Raw genomic sequence first — 21,825 nt, 5'->3', positions numbered from 1 at the left:
CAATACTAAAACAAGGACCCAGTCAAAAAACACAAGCTATTTGTCATTTTTTCAGATATTTTCCAGACAATTATGGGGCACAGTCCACAGAAATCAAAAAAACATCAGAACAGAGATTTGATATTTTAATATTTCATTTTATTCATTTGCAGTGATCATAGAGACCTTGCCTCTTTCTTTCTTTCTCTCTCTCTCTCATCCCTGTGGAGACAGTTTTAGGAAGAGCATGACAACTTATGTACCTAACTCCTGGGTCACTCCCTATTTGATTTTTTTAAAGGAAAAAGAATAAGACTTACATTGTACAATGTGTGAGATCAAGAGTGCAGCACTGGTTTCATTACATGTTAACCTGCCCTGAGCCAGGTCCTGCTTCACCTGCAGAGCAAACAGGTACCTGCAAAAACAGAAGAGAACACAGCAATCAACCAAGCCCAGGAAAAGAGACACTAAGATTAGACTCTCCCTTGGCAACAAGTCCCCCGCACAGTTAGAAACCAAGGAAAAACTGAAAAAATCCTCAGGCTTAAAGGCCAAACCCCAAACAAAGAATAATTTAGACTTGATATTCATTATAATTAGATTCTACATATGAGCAATGACAACATAAATACCTATCTCACTTAAAAATAAAAACAATAGCTTTTACTTATATGCCTCTTTGTGATCCTTCCTCTAACATTTACTACCTGTGTGACCTTAGGAAAGCCATTTAATCTCCTTAGATCTCAGTTTTCCTATCTATAAAATGAAAAGTTGGATTAGATGGCCTCTGAAGTCCCTTCCAGTTCCAGAGTCATGATACAGAAGTATACTTTATCTCATTTGATCCTGATAACCTTGTACAAATATTATTTTAAAGATCAGGAAACAGAGACTCCAAGAAGTGAAATAACTTGCAAAATTCACATAACTGGCAAATGTCAGATCCAGTACCGCCCCATGTTTTCTTGAGGAAAAAATATATTGGTTAGCACACATAATGATTTTTTTTCAAAATGAGAAATAGTTGTGTTAGATTTTAAAAGTTATAGTCCTAAGCAGTATAGTCACCTTCTATAGGATTATTCCCCATATGGTTTAGAAAATGGATAATAGAAATTATAACTAGGAAGGAAGGAAGGGAGGAAAAAAGGAAGTAAGGAAGGAAAGAAAGAAAAAAGAAAGGAAGGAAGGAAAGAAAGAAAAAAAGGAAGACATGAAGGCACAAAGGAGGAAGGAAGAGAGGGAGGAATAAATAAGCATTTTATTAAGTATTTGCTATGTGCAAAGCACTGTTCTAAGCACTGCGTATACAAATAGAATAGTCTGACAGTCTGCTCTCAAAGAGCTCACATTCTAATGGGGAGACTGCATGTATGGAAGCTTTCAGCTCAAATCAGATGGAAAGGTTCTGAGGTCTTAGCAGTTCAATGTCTCTCCTCCAATGCAATTTCTATTGATAAAATCATATCAATTTCTGATGTTGAATGACTTGACAATTTTCAGGGCTTTGGGGGCAAGGCCCCTGTCTCTCACTCAGAGGGTCCTATTGCTTCAACTAGACTGGCTGGCCTGCCCTGTGGCTGGCAGCTGTTTGGCAGCTACCTTCACAGGAGATGCTTCCTCAGATGATGGTATGGAGGACCATGCTGTCACTTTCAGGGCTCTTATGCCCATCTAGCCATCATTGGTGGCTGATCAGCAGCTGCTGCCTGTAGGCCTCTTCTTCATGATTTGTCTCTTCAATAATGTCAGATAAAAACTTGAAATAATGTCTTCTAACGCCCATTATTTAAATATGTCCCATGAGACCTTTGAGCTCAAAATTTAAGACTCACGGGAAGCTATTAAAATTTCCCCTAGCACCAATATTTTATACAGACATACACATATAGCCTCTGCCCAAGGTTCTATTAAGAAAGGAAAGAAAGAAGCAAGAGAAAAAATAGGATATGAATAAAGTAAACTCAGTAGTACAGAAGTTCAGAAATACAAAGGGGAAGGAAGAAGTATACAATATGGCATAATCACTTTTTAGATAATGATTACCTCATTAAAAAAAGACACCTTTTTGATATGTTGAAATTCACACTTAGTCAATTATTTTTCAAATAAAACGCAGAGGATTTTATTGTACTAAAATTTCCAATACTATATAGCATTTACTATTCCAAAAACATACTCCTTATGTTTTTACAAATAAGTGATCAGGAAAAAATTCATGGGGAGAATCACAGGCTTTGCTGATATTTGGAAGCAGTCATTATGTAGGCTTAAGTGCTATCTGGGTTTGAAAGTATACCTTTTTAGAGGGCCAGGTAACTTTCTCAAGACTAAAGAAAGCAATTTCCATTCTTTCTCCATCCTCTTCCCCAGCCCAACTTTCTGGTGACTCTTCTTGTTTGGTGTATCACAGTATAAGATTCTTGTCCAATATAAAATAGTAATTACTATTCTCGGTTTTAAAAGTTCTGTAATGTTCTCCACAAATATACATAAAAACTCCAAAGTTCTCTTCTCCATAGGGTTTTAAGTCAGATGGTATTGAGACCTGGATGTCTGTAGGGTCTGGGTATAAATGGTTGGTTGGTTGTTGTCCTTCATTCTCAGAGGACCAAAGTGACATCACTATCTTAGTCAAGTTACAGCATATCTAACTATGGCTGATCAGACCAACAGGAACCTGGAATGCTCTACCACAGGTGAAGCATTCTGGCCAGTTTGGCAATGGGAGGACTAAGATGAGGAATACCAAGGAGCTGTTGTAGGCTGCCTGGGGCACTGGCAGGTATCTCTCCTGCTCTGATCTCAATCTCTTCCCAGAACTTTGATTGCAGGTTTAAATATTCTTCTTAATGAAACCAATGGTTCTAAAGGCTCCTCAAAGGGATCACTATTATTTTCCACATAACTTGAATGCCTTCTGACACCAAAGAAGAAACAAAATCCTCAAGACTTTAGATGAAGATTTTCCTTTCCTTATCCACCCAGCTGTTGATCTGTACCCCCTTCTCCACCATTTTATATTTATTTTGAATATATCCTATACTCACCTATCTGTGAACATTGGCTGTGTCCCACCCTACATCCCTAAAGAGAACATAAATTTCCTTGAGGCTAGAGACTATCTCCCAGTCATACTCCTAGTGCTTGGGACTGATTCTGACACAGTTAATCATGTTGGTTTGTACAATATCACATTCAGAAACTTGTCAAAATTACCCTGAAAACACAATGATAATATGCATTTCCAGAAGAATTCAACTTTAAATGGCAGGTTTGGTTGGTGATAATAGCTCAGAATTGCCTTTTCTTCTTAATTTGATAGGAAAGAGGCAATCTAACAGTTGTAGTAACACTGATTTTGTTGCTTTCCTTTTTTAAATTTCTATTTTAATTAGCTTTGCTTGGGAATCCTTATCTAATTTCTGTCCCATTTTTTTTGGTATATGTATTTCACAGAAGAAATTCCTAACTCCTCTGCTAGTCTGAAGAAACAACAGCAAACACTTGATGCTTCAATCTGTCAGCAAGCTGCAGCAGTCACTTCAAATAGTATCCATCCCATTCACAAGGAAATTCATAGCCAGCTGGAGAGGGGATCAGTGACTGTTTTTAGGGAAAATATGCTCCCTGTGACAGAAAGAAAAGATACTTTGCACATAGAAATATGCCAAGACTGGTCAACACAGAATAAATGACTCAGGGTTCCACAATGAGGGAAAAAATGAGCTTCTAAAAGAAAAAAAAGTGGTATATATGTATTTTTCCTGTTTTCCCTTCGAGATACAAAGGAACCGCAGGTTTTCAAGTATATGGAATGTGCTATTTAATAAATATGAAAGAATTTTACTTCTTGTTCAATAGAAAAGTTGACCCCACTCCATCATCTGTCTGTATAAAAGGTAAACAAGAAACAATTCTTGGATGACCAGAGGATTAAAGGAAAATGAGAAGAGCTCATATTCAGCTCAACTCCAGTGCCTCCTGAGTTGTCTTACACAGCCCATACCTGTGACACTAAGAGCATCGTGAAACCCTCCATAATGAGGAAGTAGGTTATGCCTTAATTGCATTATAGTCTGATTCTGCTGATAGGGGAATCTGGCAGTGCAGCAGCTCTGATTGACTCTCAGAGAATTTCAAGAGACTGAACAGATGTTATTTACCTTATAACACCAGTTGGTTGCTGTCATCAGATTTTAGTAGATCAGAAATTTCAGATCAGTTTTATTTCACACTGTACTAGAGGAATGTTCTCATGGGAAATTTTTTTAATGGCCATACTGAGAGCCAGAAGAGAGCAAACTTAATACCTTTAGCTGAGAAAGTAGAACTGCAGATGTTTATCTGTTCTGATAGAGAAGCTGGCGCAGTACTTGCACAGGCTTGGTTTGATGACAGTAAGGTATACAAGATTGTATAAATCAAGAAACTCAACATGGGGAAAAAAAAGCCTTCCAGACTGAACTGGATTCTTCCCCTCTCCTTTCCCCAAAAAAGGAATGTTCAAAAGTGATCATAAAGAACAGAATAATGGATGCAACATAACTTTCCTCCCAAACCTTATAAACTGAACTGAGGGACACAATGAAAAATAAAAGAGGATCATTGAACTGGTGAACCAAACCCATATAAAAAAATACTTTTTCACTCATTTGTGACATTACCTACCTTCCACTCTGTACGTCACACACACACACACACACACACACACACACACACACACACGAGTTATTTACATTAGAGCGTAAGCCCCTTGAACACATGGGCTGTTTTTGTCTTTCTTTGTATCTTTGGTACTTAGCATAGAGCCTGGCATGCAGTAAGTGACTAATAAATGTTTGCTAACTAACCCTTTTGTATGACTATAGCAGCTGATATAGTTTGTCACCAATGATAATGAAGTGTATTAAATTGTCAGTAGGGATTGGTAGGAAACTTTCCTCCAAAATGACCCGAGTCCTGTTCAAAGGGTAATTATCCCTCAAAATAATATATTTTTTAAAAAGTTACCATTTATATAGCACATTATAGGTTTTTTTTGCAAAGGTCTTGACATATGGTGTCTCACTGAAGAATCACAAGACACCTGCTGACATTATTCTTCTAATTTTAGAAACAACAAAATGGAGGCTCAGAGAAATAGGTTGATGTTCACACAGTTAATGAGTTTCTGAGATGGGATTTGAACCAAGGTCTCCCTAAGTGGATTATCCATCATAATATTCACTAAACCCTACTATCTTTCATCTACATTTGAGGTTTTACCAAAAATCAAAAAGTCCCCATAGGATTGATGTGAAATCAAGAGTTTTAAGCCATGGATTTTGGTCCATTAATGGTTGCTTTCTTTAGTCTTAAACTGATAACAGTGAATAAGATAATTGCTTATGAAAAAAATTAAAAAGCACCATCCTCACTATTATATATTCATTCAACAAACATTCATTGATTATGTAAGTGCTATTAGAAAGAAATATACAAAACATGGCCCTGAAGCGGCTTACATTCTCCTAACCAGTAAGTTTCACCCTCTCACATTCTGAGAAATTTATAGGCCAAGTGTTCCTACTCTTTGTTAATAAGTAGAAAAACAAATTATTAAGAATATTGATATTCAAGACAGCACCCACTTATCTCAGAGAAGAGAGCATACACTCTATCAACAGGTATTTTAGGTGGTTACTGTAAAAGATAACATACTAGAATAGCACAGGATAAGAGGGCACTGATGGATGGGAAGAGATGTGTACTACTAGGGGTAGGATGCATGTAGATGAAGTGACAGATACTCTAAAGCTTTGAAGCAGAATGACACTTAAAAAACCAGACATTATTTTCATCAGTATAGGGAGTTCCCACTGAAGAAGTTCTACCAATAATCTATATCTTTCTCTGCAACTTAATGGTCTCAGAGTTACCAGCAGAACTGGGAGGGTAAATGAACTGTCTACCATCACATAGCCCGTATATATCAGAGGTGAGAGTTAACTTAGGGCTTTTTGACTCCAGGGGCAAGATCTCTATTAACTATACCCACCCTGATTCTCATCAATACACATTAAGATTATATCAATATTGAGATTACACTGGGGTTTCAGAAATGAATTACTAAAATTGTTCTAAGATATAATGAAAGAATGTCTAAGAAAGAAGCAAACATGCAAAACATTCCAGGTTTAATCACATTTAACCCACTTAAAACCAATTTTATAAAAAGCAGACCAGGTAAAAAGGGCAAATTTCTTATGTGTAAATTGTGGGTAAATATGAGAGCAAATCTTTCAAGTAAATACCATAAAAACTATACAATTGCCACTAAGAGAATACTACTTAAATACTAACCTTGTAAGTTCTTCTTGAAGTTGAGCATGGTCAGGTGGGAAGAATTTCACCACAAATTTAACAACAACATGCTTTGGCCCTAAGGGAAATGGAAAAGAAGTCACTTTTAGATTCTTTACATGGAGCCTTAATTTCTAAGTGAAGAGAACTTCCCAAATGTCCCAGAAATTATTTACTGATTGCCAGTTCTATAAATAAACAACAGTTTTAAATAAAAAAGGAAAGAACATAAAATGGAAATTGAAATAAACTCTTGATTTTTAAAATTTTCTCTAAAAAGATTTATTATTCAGTCAAGCATGCTAGAAAGGGCATGCTGTTAAGATGCAAACAGAGGACATTTTTATATTCTGGATTTCACCATAAAACAGCTAATGGATGCAGGTCACAGTTTAGAGTTTTGTTGTGTAAACCAAATTAATTCTACCATCAGTTCCAAGATTTTAAATGTTGGAACTTAATTCATAAATCAAAATACATCTCAATGAATAAGATCTTCAAATGAATTTTCCAAGGGAAATAGAAATGGGAAAGATTTAGTCTTGTTTTCTTCTGACACAAGAGGTACGGCGCTAGATTCTAATTTTCTATGATCACATATAGAATTTTATTCATAGATATAATAAACAGAAGGTAAAGCATCTTCACAAAAGTCCAAAAACTTGAGACTCTCAATACAGAAGTAAAATTCTGTGGCAGTAATAAATTCATTAAAAGTTGAATGGAGAGCTTTTTCAGTAGGCTTATGAAAGCGAACACTGAATATTCCCTCCTATCTCAGTGGCTTTATCATACATCTAATATAGTCAATGGATAAGATACTCAAACTTCCCTCAATGTTTTAAATAAAACATTCCCTCAAAAATCCCTCAATGATTTCCATGGAAGCTAACTCATGATGAGGCTCTTTCCTTAGATGTTTAGGAAATACTAAAGCTAGGTAGACACTAATGCTAACCACAAGATGACCCCTCTGTTTCTGTGGTCAAATCAATGCATCTGAAACAAAGGGGGGGGAAAGCAAATATTCCTCAAAAGGGTTACTGCAACGCATCTAATAAGGGCAAACCACTTCTAAAATGACAGTATATTGTGGAGATTTTGCTATCCTGAATTTTACGTGGGCTCATTAAATAGGCACCTTTACAACACTAAAAAATCTATTTCATATGAAAATTGAATGTTTTCATTATAATACTTCTAGATTGCCAACTTCCTTAGGACAAGGATTAATGTGTCTCCTTTTTCATATGTGCTCATATGAAATAAGGGAATTGCTAAACAATCCCAATAATTGTTACCTAAATGAGTGAATGAGCATATTTCATTTTCTACATTCATGGCTTCTCCAATTAACTTCTGAAAAGTTGAACACAAAATTCATATTCAGTGGAAAGTATAAAGATTGGCCTCTCAGAGAGTTGCTTCAATTTAAAAAATCACAGCATAGATTTATACAGTTCATATTAAGAAAACATGAATTTAACTATTTATACCTTGATTTTATAGGCTTTTTAAAAAGGTGAGATTTAGAGGTGTCAATAGGATAGGAGAGCTAAAAAGTGTTTCATAATTCCCTTACTTTCTCCTCCAATATGCCAGTGGTAAATGCGGGTGTGTGTGCATGTGTGTGTGAGACAGACCAAATTACTCTTTGGCTTAATGATATGTGCTAGTTACTAATCAAAGATATTTTTGGTTTGCAAAATCAGATTCTGATTGCCAACTTGTTACATGTAAAACAGTATAATTTTCAAAGATCATAGCATGCTGGATGATGAAAGACAACCAAAGAGACCCAACCCCTCCCCCCCCCCCAAAAAACCCAACCCTCCTAAGATTCTATGTTTAACTATGTAAGAAAGTTACTTCTAGGTCAGCATTTACCAGTACTGTTAAATAGATAAATATACTTACTTCTGATCTGTTTCACAATAGGTTTTAAAAGATCCAGCCATACCTAAAAGAAAAGCAGATTGAGACATTAGCTACTAATGAATGATTACAAACATTTTAGGATTGCTCAAATCTGTTGAAATTCAAAATATTTTTTCAGTGTATTTTGGACCGTCTGCTACTTAATTCTCCAGAACAAGATTTCCTGCATTGTCTGCTATTTTCATGGAACAGAATAAACTAATCTGCTACTATTAAGAATGATCCTGAAAATCAAAACCTAGCCTCAACTCAAGAACTAACTAACAGAGCAGACTAGGAATTTTTCGTTTTTTCATTTGCACTTCATCTTTGGCAACAATTCAGAACACATCAGTCCTGGTTGTGTGCTCTGTGAAGTGTCCATGACTCTTCCTGTCTCTTAAATTAAAAAAAAAATTACAGTATGATACCTTTCAATTATAAAGGACAAGTTTTAAATGAGGGGGAAATTATTGAAAATTGATTCAATTTACTTCTAAAAAGTAAATTCATCACTGTCTCCTCTTTACCAACATGAATTAATGTGGATTCCACCAATCTGGATTTTGCAAACATTAATTCAATTTAACAAACATCTGTTCAACATGTACTATATTTACAAAGCACTATGCCAAGGACTAGAAATATATAAAAATTACATACTCTCATACATTTTCACTTGAGGCATACATCATCTTCACAGATAAGGAAATATAGGGTGATTTAAGGAAGATAATTGCATGTGTCAAGGGGCAGTGGAGTTGGTAGAGAGTTCAGCTTGGAGTAAGCTAGACCTAGATTATTCTATTCTCTTTTATACAGACTACTGTGATCCTGGGCCAGCCACTTAACTTCTCAATACTCCAGGTAACTCTACAAAACTCTAAGTTGAAGAAAAGCTTCCAATCTGCATGAGTAATGGGAGCTTCTCACTGAGAGACCTCTACACAGAAGAATCACAAGACTGCTTTAAAAAAAAAAAACAACCCTCCAAAAACAATATGGACTTGCAAGGTTTCCCCTAATATAACCTAAGGTCCTTGCTGTTTCTTTTGTGTAGGCACTTTTGTGGCTTTATTGAAGGAGAATTCACTAGCAACTGAAGGAATCATGGAAGAAGGGTGAGCCTTGAGGGAATATGAGGATTCTGATAGGTACATATGAGAGAAGAGGGCATTCTAGGCATGGGGAATACCTTGTGCAATGATGGGACAGTGGAATATCAAATTCTGGGAGAGGCCACTAGTCTAGTTTGATGTGAACTGGGATGAAATTTATTTTCCCACTCCACACTGAGTTAAGTTTACTCTCAAATTGAGAGCATAAAAAGACCATATGCACATATATTTAAAAGAACTACCCCTAAATTATAAACTGTTAAGATACAAACACAATGATTTTTTTAATGTAACAGGATTTTACTATAATTATAAATTAATCTGATCTATTCATTAAAACAAACTTGGTAAAATATCTCTGCCCAGTAATAATCTATTAATGATTAGTTTTTGCTTTTTATGCTTGGAAGTAAAAATGACTTTCCTTTAAAATATTCTTCTAATTCATTTATTCTGTAATCTTTACTTCACTAATTGGTTAGATCTCAATTAGTAAGATTTTGAAATTAAATAGTTCTTACCACACACTATATACTTTTCCAGCCCTTCATCAATCTCCTCCCCCAAGAAAAAGGGGAAGAAAAGATAAAATGATAGTATTAAACTTTCTTTCAATTAGCTATATTGATGTTCATAGGAAACAAAGTCTTAAAATGGAAATAAAATGTTATCACTAATCTCCGATACTTCATATTATTTCTATATTTCTAACTTATCTATGCCAAAGAGGAGAGGCATGGCACCCATGGCACCAGAGGCTGGGTGACAACGGGCAAGTCATTTAACATCTAAGAACCCTAGGCAAGTCCTTAGTTTCTCAGCTGCCTAACAGTTACAGAATTGCATTTGGAAAGAGAGGTTGTTCATGGGAATCTCCCAACATAAGTGAAATCACAGACATGTTCAGACCAAAAAGAAAAAAGCATTTTGTAAGAAATTCAGGACAAAGTAACTATATCTTGGCAACATTTTTAGAACTGTTTTTAAACAGCAACAACAACTCTATTCAGTCTTTGGCATTTTTGTGAAAACCACCAAACACAAACAACAGTATGAGCCAACTAGGCATGTGGTTTTGAAAAATGCAGGTCTGGGCAACATAAAACGGAACTTAAAAAAAAAAATCACCTCATTTTGCCCTCTCCATCAAATCAAATGTTGTTGATGATTATTATTATAGAATCAGCATGGGTTTGTGATCTGAAGTTTCTATCACTTGACAAGTCTTAAATGAATTTGATAATCTGAAGTTATAACGAAGGGTTATAACTTCTGGGGTTCTCACACTTTCTATTTCTTCACATTTGTTTCTTTTAAAATTTATGCTATAAAACAAGCATCTCCATAACATAATATAATAAAAAAGATGATTGCACATGAAACTGTGAAGCTATTGTGTTCAACTTGTTATTCTGTTTAAATATACAATAGTTAATATATAAATTTCTTTTTTTCTTTTTTCTTCTTTCCTCCCTTAGCTTCCACCCTAGAGATGGCTACCATTAGACACAAATAAAGGAAAAAATATATAGTACCAATATTAAAGGTTCCTTGTTAATATTTCATATAAAATATTGAAAAAATAGACATTTCTAGGGCGAGGGTAGAGGAGAGGGAAGAAATAAGGAAAAAAAACAGTTATGTGATAACTTTATTATATGTTTAAAAGTAACAGCAAGTTGTACATATTAGATTTGCAGTTTCCTGTGCAATCATCTTTTTTTTCCCTATTCTACTATGATAGAGAAATGCTTGTTTTATTCCTTAAGTCAGAATAAAATAGATAAAATTTTTTAAAAAGAATTAGCGTTGATCTTTAAACAAAGTCACCATTATGGATCAGTAACCAAACTGTATTTGTAGGAAGCAACAGCAGGTGAAGTTTGTTCAGTTATGGTCATGGGCAAAGGGACAAAGCACAATGAGATAGTTACATGAAAATAATATAAACTGGACTGAATCAGTTCAGAATACAGTCATTTTCTTGCCCGCTTAGAAATAATGAAAATAGTCACCACAATAACAAGACACTTGGGACTGACTGAGCAATTTAAACCCTCTAATGTAAATTTGATCACAAAAAGAAATATGGATTCTGAATTCATCTTTTTTTATTGCCATTGTGATTCTCAAAGTTCACAATATAGTCCCTTCCTCTTCTCCCACAAAATACAAGTCCGTGTCTTGCATTAGCACAAAATAATGCATGTCTGAGTATTTACACAAAATCCCATGCCAAGAAATGTTTCATTTTAAAAATAGGCTTTTACTGACTTTTAAAAAATATCAACAATAGTTTCCTCAAAAATCCTTTCCCATTCTCTTTCCAGGGAGTCATCCTTTGGGCTGTTTGTTGCTGTCGTTGTTTTTAATGACAAAAAGAAAAAGAGGGGGAAATTAGTATAATTAATCAATAAATTGAAAAAGTTTGAAAATATGCACAATATTTAACACCTGTTAAGTCCAGGGGGATGGGGGGGGGGCAGCTAGGTGGTCCAGTGAATAGAGCACTAGCCCTGGAGTCAGGAGGACCTAAGTTCAAATCCCGCCTCAGGCACTTGACACACTAGCTGTGTGACCCTGGGCAAGTCACTTAACTCCAAGTGCCTTGCCTTCCCCTCTCCCCCCCCCCCATCCACCTCTGCAAAAGGGAAAACCTGGACTTCCTGTTTTAAAGGAGGGGAAAAGCAGGATTGAAAATAATTATCCAATTCCAAATTTAAACAGGCAAAATCATGTGTAGCTTCTAGATTAGGTTATATATCAGGTCACAAAACATGTGAGAAAGTTCTGAGATGTCAAGACTGAATATTAAAGTTTAACATTTGATGTTTCAGACTTTTAAGCATTTCATATGCACATTGTGATAAAATAAAGTACTGTATTTAATAATGAAATTAAAATTTTTCATAAATGATTCAAAATCCTAAAAATTAAAGCTCGATACAGCTATAAATGATAGTCACAAGGGACCCTTCTATAGTGTCAACATTTCATAATTTAGAGTAAATGTGGGGGGGAATCATAAAGGAAGAACACGATGATGTGTTGCAGAGGAAAGTCAATACATAGAGTCATATGCCATACTAATAAAAGAGATTATTATGGATGTATGCTTAGAGGGTGGTGTATCATGAGCATTTTTATCCTATCACCTCCCTGTTAGCATTCTGCTTCCCTTCCCATAACTGGATGGGACCGTGATTGCTATGGTAGGTTTTGCCCACATGGCCTCTCAAACTTTTTTTAATGATATATGACACAAAAGATTTTCAGGTCATACCTTTCATTGTTAAAAGCAAAAGAAATGAAAATGGGACCTGGAGAAAAGAAGGACACCTGAGGACGGGAGCAATTCCTCTGTCACCTATAAACATATGATTGATGCCTATCCCCCAGATCTGATAACTATAAACTGAAAGAAGGATTAATATTATTTCACCTACCGTGATCTTTTTATGATCTGGAAACTCGAGGCCAAAGTAGTCTCCTTCAACTAGGTTTAGGTGGTTACAAACTGCATCCAGCAACACTTTCCCTGGAGCTCTTTGCTGGGAAATAAAACAAGAAATTTCACCTCAGTGGATGACAGAAGCAACTCAAATCAATGAACATGCAACACCCATTTACTGAAGTCTAAGTGCCAGTCCTATTGACAGGCAAGGGTGGAGGCGGGCAGGAGAAATACATTGGAAAAATTCTTGCCCTCAAGGTTTTAGTAATCACATGGTCTAGTCAGTCAATTTGCATTCATTAAGCACCTACATATACCAGTATGCCAGGCACTGTGCTAAATGCTATATACAAAGGAAAACAAAACCAGGATTGATTTCAAGGAGGTCACAGTTTAACAAACTTTAGCTTCTTCTTCGTCTTTTGAGTTATGATCTAAATTAACAAGCCAAAATGGACCCAACTATGGCCCACGGTCCAAAGAGAGCATTATCATAAATGTATTATATGTGGTTGACACTTTTGCATTTTTTTTTAAACGTGACCTCTGGTAAGAGTGGGGTGCATTTCAAGGACCAATTAGTCATCCAAAAGATGTACTTAGCAATGGCAGCTAGGGACCTAGTGAATTTACAAAACTCATCTATGCTAAGGTGTAAAGATATATTAAAAATACATCCTTTTGAAATACTAAATTTATTTTTTCCCTTAAAGGTCACCTGCACTCCTAGAATTCTTACCATATGCCCAACATGACATATAAAGCCATATTATATTATAGGAGAGCCACCAGGGATATAACAAGACAGAATGTACTAGTCCTAGGAGCTTAACCAGAGAAATACTGTCAGCTACTCCCACGGCTCCAATAGTGAGCATAAAATATAGCCAGTCACTAAGTCAATAAACATTTATTAAGTGCCTATTATGTGTCAGGCAATGTGTTAAGTGCTGGGAATGTAAAGAAGGCAAAAGACAGCACCCAGTCACTCCCCTTCTCTAAGCTCACAGTTTAATAGATGAGACACCATTCAAAAAAACTACATACAAATAAGCTATATACAGAATGAATTGAAAATAATCAAAAGAGGGAAGGCATTAGAACTAAGTGAAATAACAAAATGCTTCCTGGAGAAGTGGGATTTTAGCTGAGATTTTAATGAAGCCATAAAAACTTAAATTTCTCATTCTTATTCTATCACCATCCCCCTATACTCTACCCAAAACATATAGGCCTTTTCTCCTAGGTCCTTAGAAGACTATATTGATTCAAGAATTAATCTAAAAGGCCTAAAAAAAATAGGGAATTATTTAATCAACATTCTCTTAAAGGTGTATCACAACAAAAAAAGCAAATATAAAGGTAGCAGTCTTTTAAACAGGCTAAATAAAGAGTTGTGTAAGAATCCTACACTATAGAGTTTGTTTTTATAATCAAACAAACAGAAAAAGAACCCAAGATTTCTAATCCCTTGACGACAACACTAGACAATACTTCCTTTTGGAGGTAAATTACAGGAATAACCAACCAATTTCCAGATCAACTGGCAAGTGCTCAAATTTCCCAAAGAATTCCTGGAACTAAGTGAACTTTACAAACCCGATCTGATCTGGGTTTGCAAAGTCTGGGAAATAAGCCTTTTTATTCTTGCTATATAGTATTTAACCAATCTACAAAAGGGTTCCATCAATATGCCAGGTTAGTCATCTAAGCTTTCTGTGAACATCCTTTTCTTGATATTTCTGACAGAGTTCAGGGTATTTAATGTCTCCCCTAAAAGAACTGATCTTGAACTCATCTGCACTATAAAAAGTCAAAAAAGCTAAGGATATGAAAGCAAAAGAAACTGAACTTTTCATCTCTTTCGACCAAAGTCTAATAACCCTTCCAAATGTAGGGGAGAAATAATAACTATGTAATAAGGATCTAAAGTGTGTCCAGACCCCATCAGTTTGTCTGGATAAGGCAACTTCTTCACATGGGGCCATGGAGCATGGTTCCAGAAGAGTCAAGAGGTCAAGGAATAGAAGTGCTTAAATCCACTTCACACACAAGTCAAGACATCACCTTGAGATGTCGCCAGCCCTCTTCAAAAACAAAGGACAAGCAACAGCAACTGATTCTGACTGGCCAACCATGTGTGGAAGAGGAGGCTTGGGAATTGGCTGCAGAGGCTGATCTAAGGGATTTATCAATTTCGGGCACTTCCCAAGAGCCTCTGGTGATTCCTCTACTCATAATGTATGGTGAGAGATAAAGAAATAGAGAGAAAGGTCACGGGGTCTTTTGCCCTCTAAAGTCAGATGTGCCTGTGGAAGGGCCTCTGAGTCAGGTAACTCACATCAGGGGGGCAGTCCAACATTTCAGTGCTCCACAGCCTGGATTTCTGAGGCAGAGCTGCATTACTGCCCCAAGGAACACCCTGTGGTGATTCAAAGCCAGAGGAAGCTGAGAGAGGACAAATTCAGTAGTAGGGAGAGTATGCCCCAGAGGGGGATCTCATGGGATTTTCCCCTGTATATTCTATGTGTCAGTGAAACTAGATGGCTGACTGACTGTCCTTGAATCTTTCCTCTGTTTTCCTACCTCTCCACCTCCTTGTGTTTGCTCATTCTGTTCCCTCTGCCTGGATTATCTTTTTCTTTTCTACATCTGTTGAAGTCATGCCCATCCTTAAAAGCTCAATTCAAACACCACCACCTCCTCCATAAAGCCAAAACAAATCCACCAACTGATAAGGAATTCCCACAACCTCAGGCCAAACACTCATAGGATGAGATTTAAAACTTGAAAGGACTTAAAAGGTTATTCAGTCCAGTCGTCTCATTTTACAAAAGGGGAAAGTGAGGCCCATAGAGGTTAAGTGACTTTTCCAAGGTTATACAAGTAGTAAATGGCAGAGCCAGGATTTAAAATCAAATCCTCTAACTACAAACTGAGCATAGTTTCCATTGGTTCTCCCTATTATGTCTTTAAAAGATACACAGCAATAACAATGACAATAAAAATGTCAAGCCATCCTTCCTTGGAGATTTTGTGGAAGAGGAAGCACAAATTATTTGTTACTAAGCCTCCTGCATTGCTGTATGCCAAATAATATATTAGTGAAGTCTTTATTCTTCCCAGAAAAGATGAGGTATCTAAAAGTCTGTTCAAAAAGGCACTTAATTTCAAATGATGCATTCTAGGTACATTTTTCTATTGAAAGCTGACAAAATGACTTTTTGAAGGGAGAAGGGCAAGGCAATTGGGGTTAAGTGACTTGCTCAAGGTCACACAGTTAGTATGTGTTAAGTGTCTGAGGGCAGATTTGAACTCAGGTCCTCCTGACTCCAGGAGGAGTACTCTATTCACTGCACCACATACCCACCCCTGACAAAATGATTTTAAAACTACAAGATTTGCAATCCTGAATTGCTAAGATAAAACTGCAGTGAAACTATTGAGTTTTAAAGTAGGTATAACATATTCATCATTCAAAATAAGCACATAAAAACCCCTAAAGGAAACTCAGCTATTGAATATTTAATAAAAAAAATACTGAGATAAAATTATTACAAAATACTGATTTTAAAAGCTGAACAAAAAACATAAAATGATTAGAAAATGCCTTCATTATTATTTGAATATGGTTCAGGATTTTTATACTAACCAGAGGCATGATCTGAGGGCAAACAAACAAAACAAAACAAACTCAACCCATATATCTTGAGTGTGTATGTTCTTTGAGTCAAATATACTGCCACATCACTATTATAAGATCCTGATGGAATTATACTAGCAAAATATGCCTACAGGTGCATTAGAAACAGCTACTAATTATGGCATAAAACCTTTAAAAATAATAATAGGATCATAGGCTGTAGAAAGGGACCTTATAAATCACTCAGTTCTATTCCTCTCATTTTACAAATGACCAAAAAGTGAGGTCCAGAGAAAAACATTACATGACAAAATTATTATTGCTGGTTTTTTGGGGGTCTTTTTTACTTGCAACTCAAATGACATTTGAGTTTTAATGTGGTAGAAAAACAAGTAGACTGATTTCAAACTGTGGGTTCATACTGTTTCCTGAGTTTTAATGGTCTATTCATATCATCCCATGAAATTAAATTTTAAAGGGTTGGGGGGGGAACAGGGATAATATAAGAATTTGGGGGGGATGTCCAGCAAGTAATTTTGGATTATAAATAATATGTATTTCCACTTTTAGCTACAAGTAATGAAAATACTGAATCAAATTGCCTCAGTTAACTGTGCATTTTCAATTCTTACTATCTTCAAGTTCTTTTGATTAAATAAAATCTCTTTCACCTCACTGACCTTTAAGAGAATTAAAATGTAAATACTTCCTTGGAAAAGCATTCCACCAATTCCACTCTACCTCCTCCATCCTAAGAGGGCTAATGTAGCTATCAAAAACAGTCCAACTATACACATCTCCCCATTTAAAGTAAGACATAGTTCCAATAAGTTTCCTGTGGCATAACTTCAGATAAAGAAACCTCTAAAGCTAATGCATGGCTGCATTTATAAAAGTTACATCTCTGGAGTTTCTGGCTGTTATGTGGGGAACTGTTTTGGCCTTCACACTCTGTTTCGATGTAACTATGGAAGCCATGCTCATGAGTGAGGTAAAGGCCTCTCTCTACCTCACTTCTTCTATATCATTTGATAGATGGGGGCCAGGAAGGTTAAGTTCTTTGGTCAATGCCTGGGACATAGTATGAGATGTATAAATATATATATTGGTGGAATGTGCAGGGTCACACAAGGAGTAAACAGCAAAGTTGGGATTGGAACTCTCTCTCCCTCTCCCTTTCTTTTCCCTCCCCTCCCCAAATAGGATGATAGGTACATGGGAGACATTGAGATAGGCCCACTTAGCATGGCATGCCCACATCAGAGAAAGTGCTGTGCTACACGAGCAAAGCAGAATTGAAACAGCTGCAAGGAAACACAGGATGCACAAATTTAGAGGATCCACCCCAAATCACATGTACTATTTGTGCCCCACTGTGATAGAGCATTCTGAGCTCGTATTGGTCTGATCAGACACACGAACACACTGAAACTTGACTGTAGCATGATGCTGTCACTTCGGTCCTCTTCAAGAACAAAGGACACAGCCAACCAACCAGGTACATACACATACATGGTTTGTAGTTAGAACAGAAGATTTGTGGGGAAAGGATCTCTAGTCTCCTTCTCTCATGTGTGTGCTTTCAAGTTCAAAGGAAAATAACACTATAAAAACATGATGAGAAGTACTATTGTTAAGTGGTGCCACAGTCCCCTAAAAAAGGGGCTCATTCTTCCTTAAGTGAATAATCTATAGGGTGAACTACAAATCTAAATCTGCCTGCCTGTTCAATGACTTGGATCATAGAACTTTTAGAGGTGGGATATAAACCTAAGTCAACTGACTTCAGATCCAGGTATTAGTCCCAAACTTTAAAAGAGGTCAGGGTATATACAGGGCTTCTCAAAGCTCAGGATGCTTGCTGCCACTCACTGTCAGACACTCAAATAGAAATGCTAACTCATTTATTTGAATATTCTTTCTAAAAATGTAGACCACAACCCATCCATGCCTGCTCATCTTGCACAAATTCTCATCCATGTCCTCCCCTAATTTCAACAAAAGGATCCACCCAATATGTTGGATGCCTTCCTTGCTTAACTCTTGACATTGTAATAGAGCACTTTGGCTTTCCACCCATCATTCCTTATCCTTATGACCAGTCTACTTCTTTTTCTTTCTCTGATGATGTCTTTCTCCTACAATTCTCCTTCAAAGCTCCTCATTGATTTTGCTTTGCCCTCTGTGTTCTATTTTTTTAATTCCCTCTATGTCTCATAGTCATAAAATAAAATAGTGCTTCTCTCAACAACATCGCTCCCACTAATACTATATATCAAAATCATTCAAAATTCTTTGGATATGATAGAAATAACCTCATTCAAAACCCCAGATAAAACAATAATAGTTGTAATTTATACAATACTTTTAAAGTCTACAAAATATTTTGCATAAATATTTGTATTTGATCTGTACAACAACCTTATGCTACTTTCATCCCCACTTTGTAGATGAGAAAACTGAGACTATGGGAGGTTAAGGGAATTAACTAAGGTCATATACTTAAGTAACTGAATCAGGATTGGAACTTAGATCTTCCAGGCTCCTGGAGAAGCTAGGTGACATAGTGATAGTGTGGGGCCTGGAGTTCAAATATGGCCTCAGACACTTATTAGTTTTGTGACCCTGGGCAAGCCACTTACCCCTATTTGCCTCATTTTCCCGATCTACAAAATGAGTTGAAGGAGGAAATAGTAAATCACTCCAGTATCTTTGTCCCCTCCCCCCAAAACCAAATAGGGTCACAAAGATTCAGAAACAACTGAAATAACTGAACAACTTTCAGACTCCAGCCCTCTGTCAATTGGATTCCCTAATTGCCCCAACAGCTCCTCATGGTGAGAGGCAAAAAAACATGTGTATTTGCCAAAGGTATGTGTCACTCTTATGGAAGAGATCCAACATAGAGTCGAAGTCAAAGGAGTCCCTGTAGATGGTGAGGTCCTCCAGATATCCCTGTTTATAGATGACATTGTCCTGATGGCACTGAGCCCTCAAGTTATCACAGAACTAGATCTGTAACCACTCAAAAAAGTTTGACTTGACTTTCCACAATAGAAGACCCAATGGTTGAATAACGTCTATTGTCCATAGTTTGACATGCATTCAGGTGGACAAGCATAGCTTGTCCATGGGTATCTGTAACTGGGACAAACAGTACAAATGGACAATGAGATGCGCTCAGAATTAAACAGGAGAAGAGTGGGCATTCAGGAAATTGTAATGTTAACTTTAATGACTACAAGTTTCTCACAGAAATAAAGTCGTATCTTTTTTTTAATGACATTTAATCATATATATAAATCAGTGCACAAATATATCTCCTTCCTGGAATACTGCTTGAGCTATGTTTTTATAAGTTCTTTTTCCTTTGTGGGTTTCACTTTAACATCACCCACCTGAATTTAAATGTTAGTGGGAAGGAGAGGAATTTAAACCCCATCATGTGATTGGCCTATCCTTATAAAAAGCCCCTGGCTTCTATACCTCCATTCTGCCTCTACTGGTTATATGGTGGCTCTGAAATGAGGGGGAAAGTAATTACTTCATTATCCACATAGGTACAGTTTCAAATAATGTGGCACAGATATAGAAATTTGGGAACTGCTATAACAAATTGAAGATTTTCATTAGAAGCAAGTGAAAATTGATTTTTTATTTAGAAAAAGCTTCAAGTTTGGCTCATCCTTTTGAGTCTGACAAAAAGAATTAAATACAGCAAGAATTTTAATATAAAGTTTTTTTAATCTCAATATTTATACAGTGTGCAAAGGACAAATGACCAGTATTTCTTTTGAGCACACCTGTACATGCAGAAAGCAAATAATAACCTCATTGTTTCATTTTTTGTTTGTTTGTATCCTATCTTCAGTACAAAGACTGGCACACAGTAGTCATTTAATAAGAACTCCTTAAATTGAACTGAATCATCAGTAATGCAATTTTCAATAACAAAGAACAAATGGCAGAACAAAATTACTATCCAAATAAACTGATCTCCCATGAGTTCAATGATCATTTCTATGCGTATGCTTCCTGTGTTTATTTCATCAATTTATCCACTCCTAACTTCTCTCCTGACCACCAGGCTTGAATCACCAACTGTCACCTCAAATTCGACACTTCCAAAACAAAATTCATTATCTTTCATCCCAAACTCTTCTCTCTTCTCAGCTTTCTTACTACTGTTCAAAGTACCACCATCTCCAGGCTTGCAACCTCAGGGTCATCCTCAATTTCTCACTTCTGCCTACACAGCCCACACGTACAATCTGCTCCTGATTTTGTTGTTTCTATCTTCATAACATCATACTTTTCTCCACTCACACAGCTGCCACCTTGACAAACTTTTATCATTCCACACCTCTATTACTAAAATATAGTTCTGGACGGTCTCCCTGCTCCAGTCCATCCTCTACTCAAGTACAGTGATCTTCCTAAGGTACAGGTCTGATCACGTCACTCTACCCATCCCCACCACCATGTTCAATAAATGTCACTGTTTCACCTCCAGGATCAAATAGAAACTCCTCTAACTTTTAATACCTTTTACTCCTTGATCCTTTCCCACCTTTCTGGTCTTCTTATTCCTTTATCTCCTTTCATGGACTCCATCATCCAGAGACATTGGTCTTCTTGCTGATCTTCACACATGATACTCACTGGATGTCCTCCCACACCTAAACTGCATGAAGGACAGCTCCTCAACCCAACCTCCTAACTCACTTCAAGATTCTATTAAAATCCCACCTTCTTCAAGACATTGTTTCCCCAGTACATTGTGAGTTCCTCCAAGGTGAGAACTGACTTTTACCTTTTCTATTATCCTCAACATTTAGCACAGTGCCTATTACCCTTCCTTTCCCATTTCCCAGGAGTCCAGTGCTCCTTTCATTAAATAGGTCAACTTTCTTAGGGAAGCCCAAACCCTTAGGCAACCAACTAAAAAAGAAAGGACCAAAAAAAAAAAAAAAGAGACAGAAATTAAAGGAAAACATAATTTTGTTCCTAAATTGTTAGAACTATTGACAGCTCTTCATACCACTACCAGAATGTTTTTTATACCTATATCTAGTTTATTTACTTAATTTCTCTCTTCATAAACCTTAGGTGACTTCCTGTTTTCTTCCTATTTCCAAAATGTTTTCTTTGCCCAGAAATCAAGTCCCCCCCCCCCACCCTACAGTAAGGTACCAACCTAACTCTCCAGTCTTTAATATTCCTCTAGTTAGAAAAATAAAACTGCAAAGTATATTTGAAACTTAGAGGGAAAAGTGAATTTTCTTTCATGGCAGATTAATTTCACTTTAATAACCCACAACCAAAATAAAATTATAATGAACATTTAATGTAATAAATAGATG

At 36.4% G+C, this 21,825-nt stretch overlaps 1 protein-coding gene across 3 annotated transcripts in view; it reads right to left on the bottom strand.

Moving 5' to 3' along the window:
* The window catches only part of FARP1 (FERM, ARH/RhoGEF and pleckstrin domain protein 1), a 334,579-nt gene that overhangs the window by 106,212 nt on the left and 206,542 nt on the right, over positions 1-21,825 (bottom strand). For all 3 annotated transcript variants that reach the window (XM_069064154.1, XM_069064153.1, XM_069064152.1), the window contains 4 exons: positions 12,812-12,916; positions 8,248-8,290; positions 6,331-6,409; positions 300-397 (listed from right to left, as the gene is read on the bottom strand). In XM_069064154.1, coding sequence (XP_068920255.1) covers positions 300-397; positions 6,331-6,409; positions 8,248-8,290; positions 12,812-12,916 — 325 coding nt within the window. The remainder of the gene's footprint in view (positions 1-299; positions 398-6,330; positions 6,410-8,247; positions 8,291-12,811; positions 12,917-21,825) is intronic.

This window comes from Petaurus breviceps, unplaced genomic scaffold, assembly GCF_028583685.1.
Source record: "Petaurus breviceps papuanus isolate PSGF00001 unplaced genomic scaffold, PetGlider_PUasm1.0 90625, whole genome shotgun sequence".
NCBI classification, from domain to species: domain Eukaryota; kingdom Metazoa; phylum Chordata; class Mammalia; order Diprotodontia; family Petauridae; genus Petaurus; species Petaurus breviceps.
This window is presented reverse-complemented; position numbering and strand designations above follow the sequence as displayed.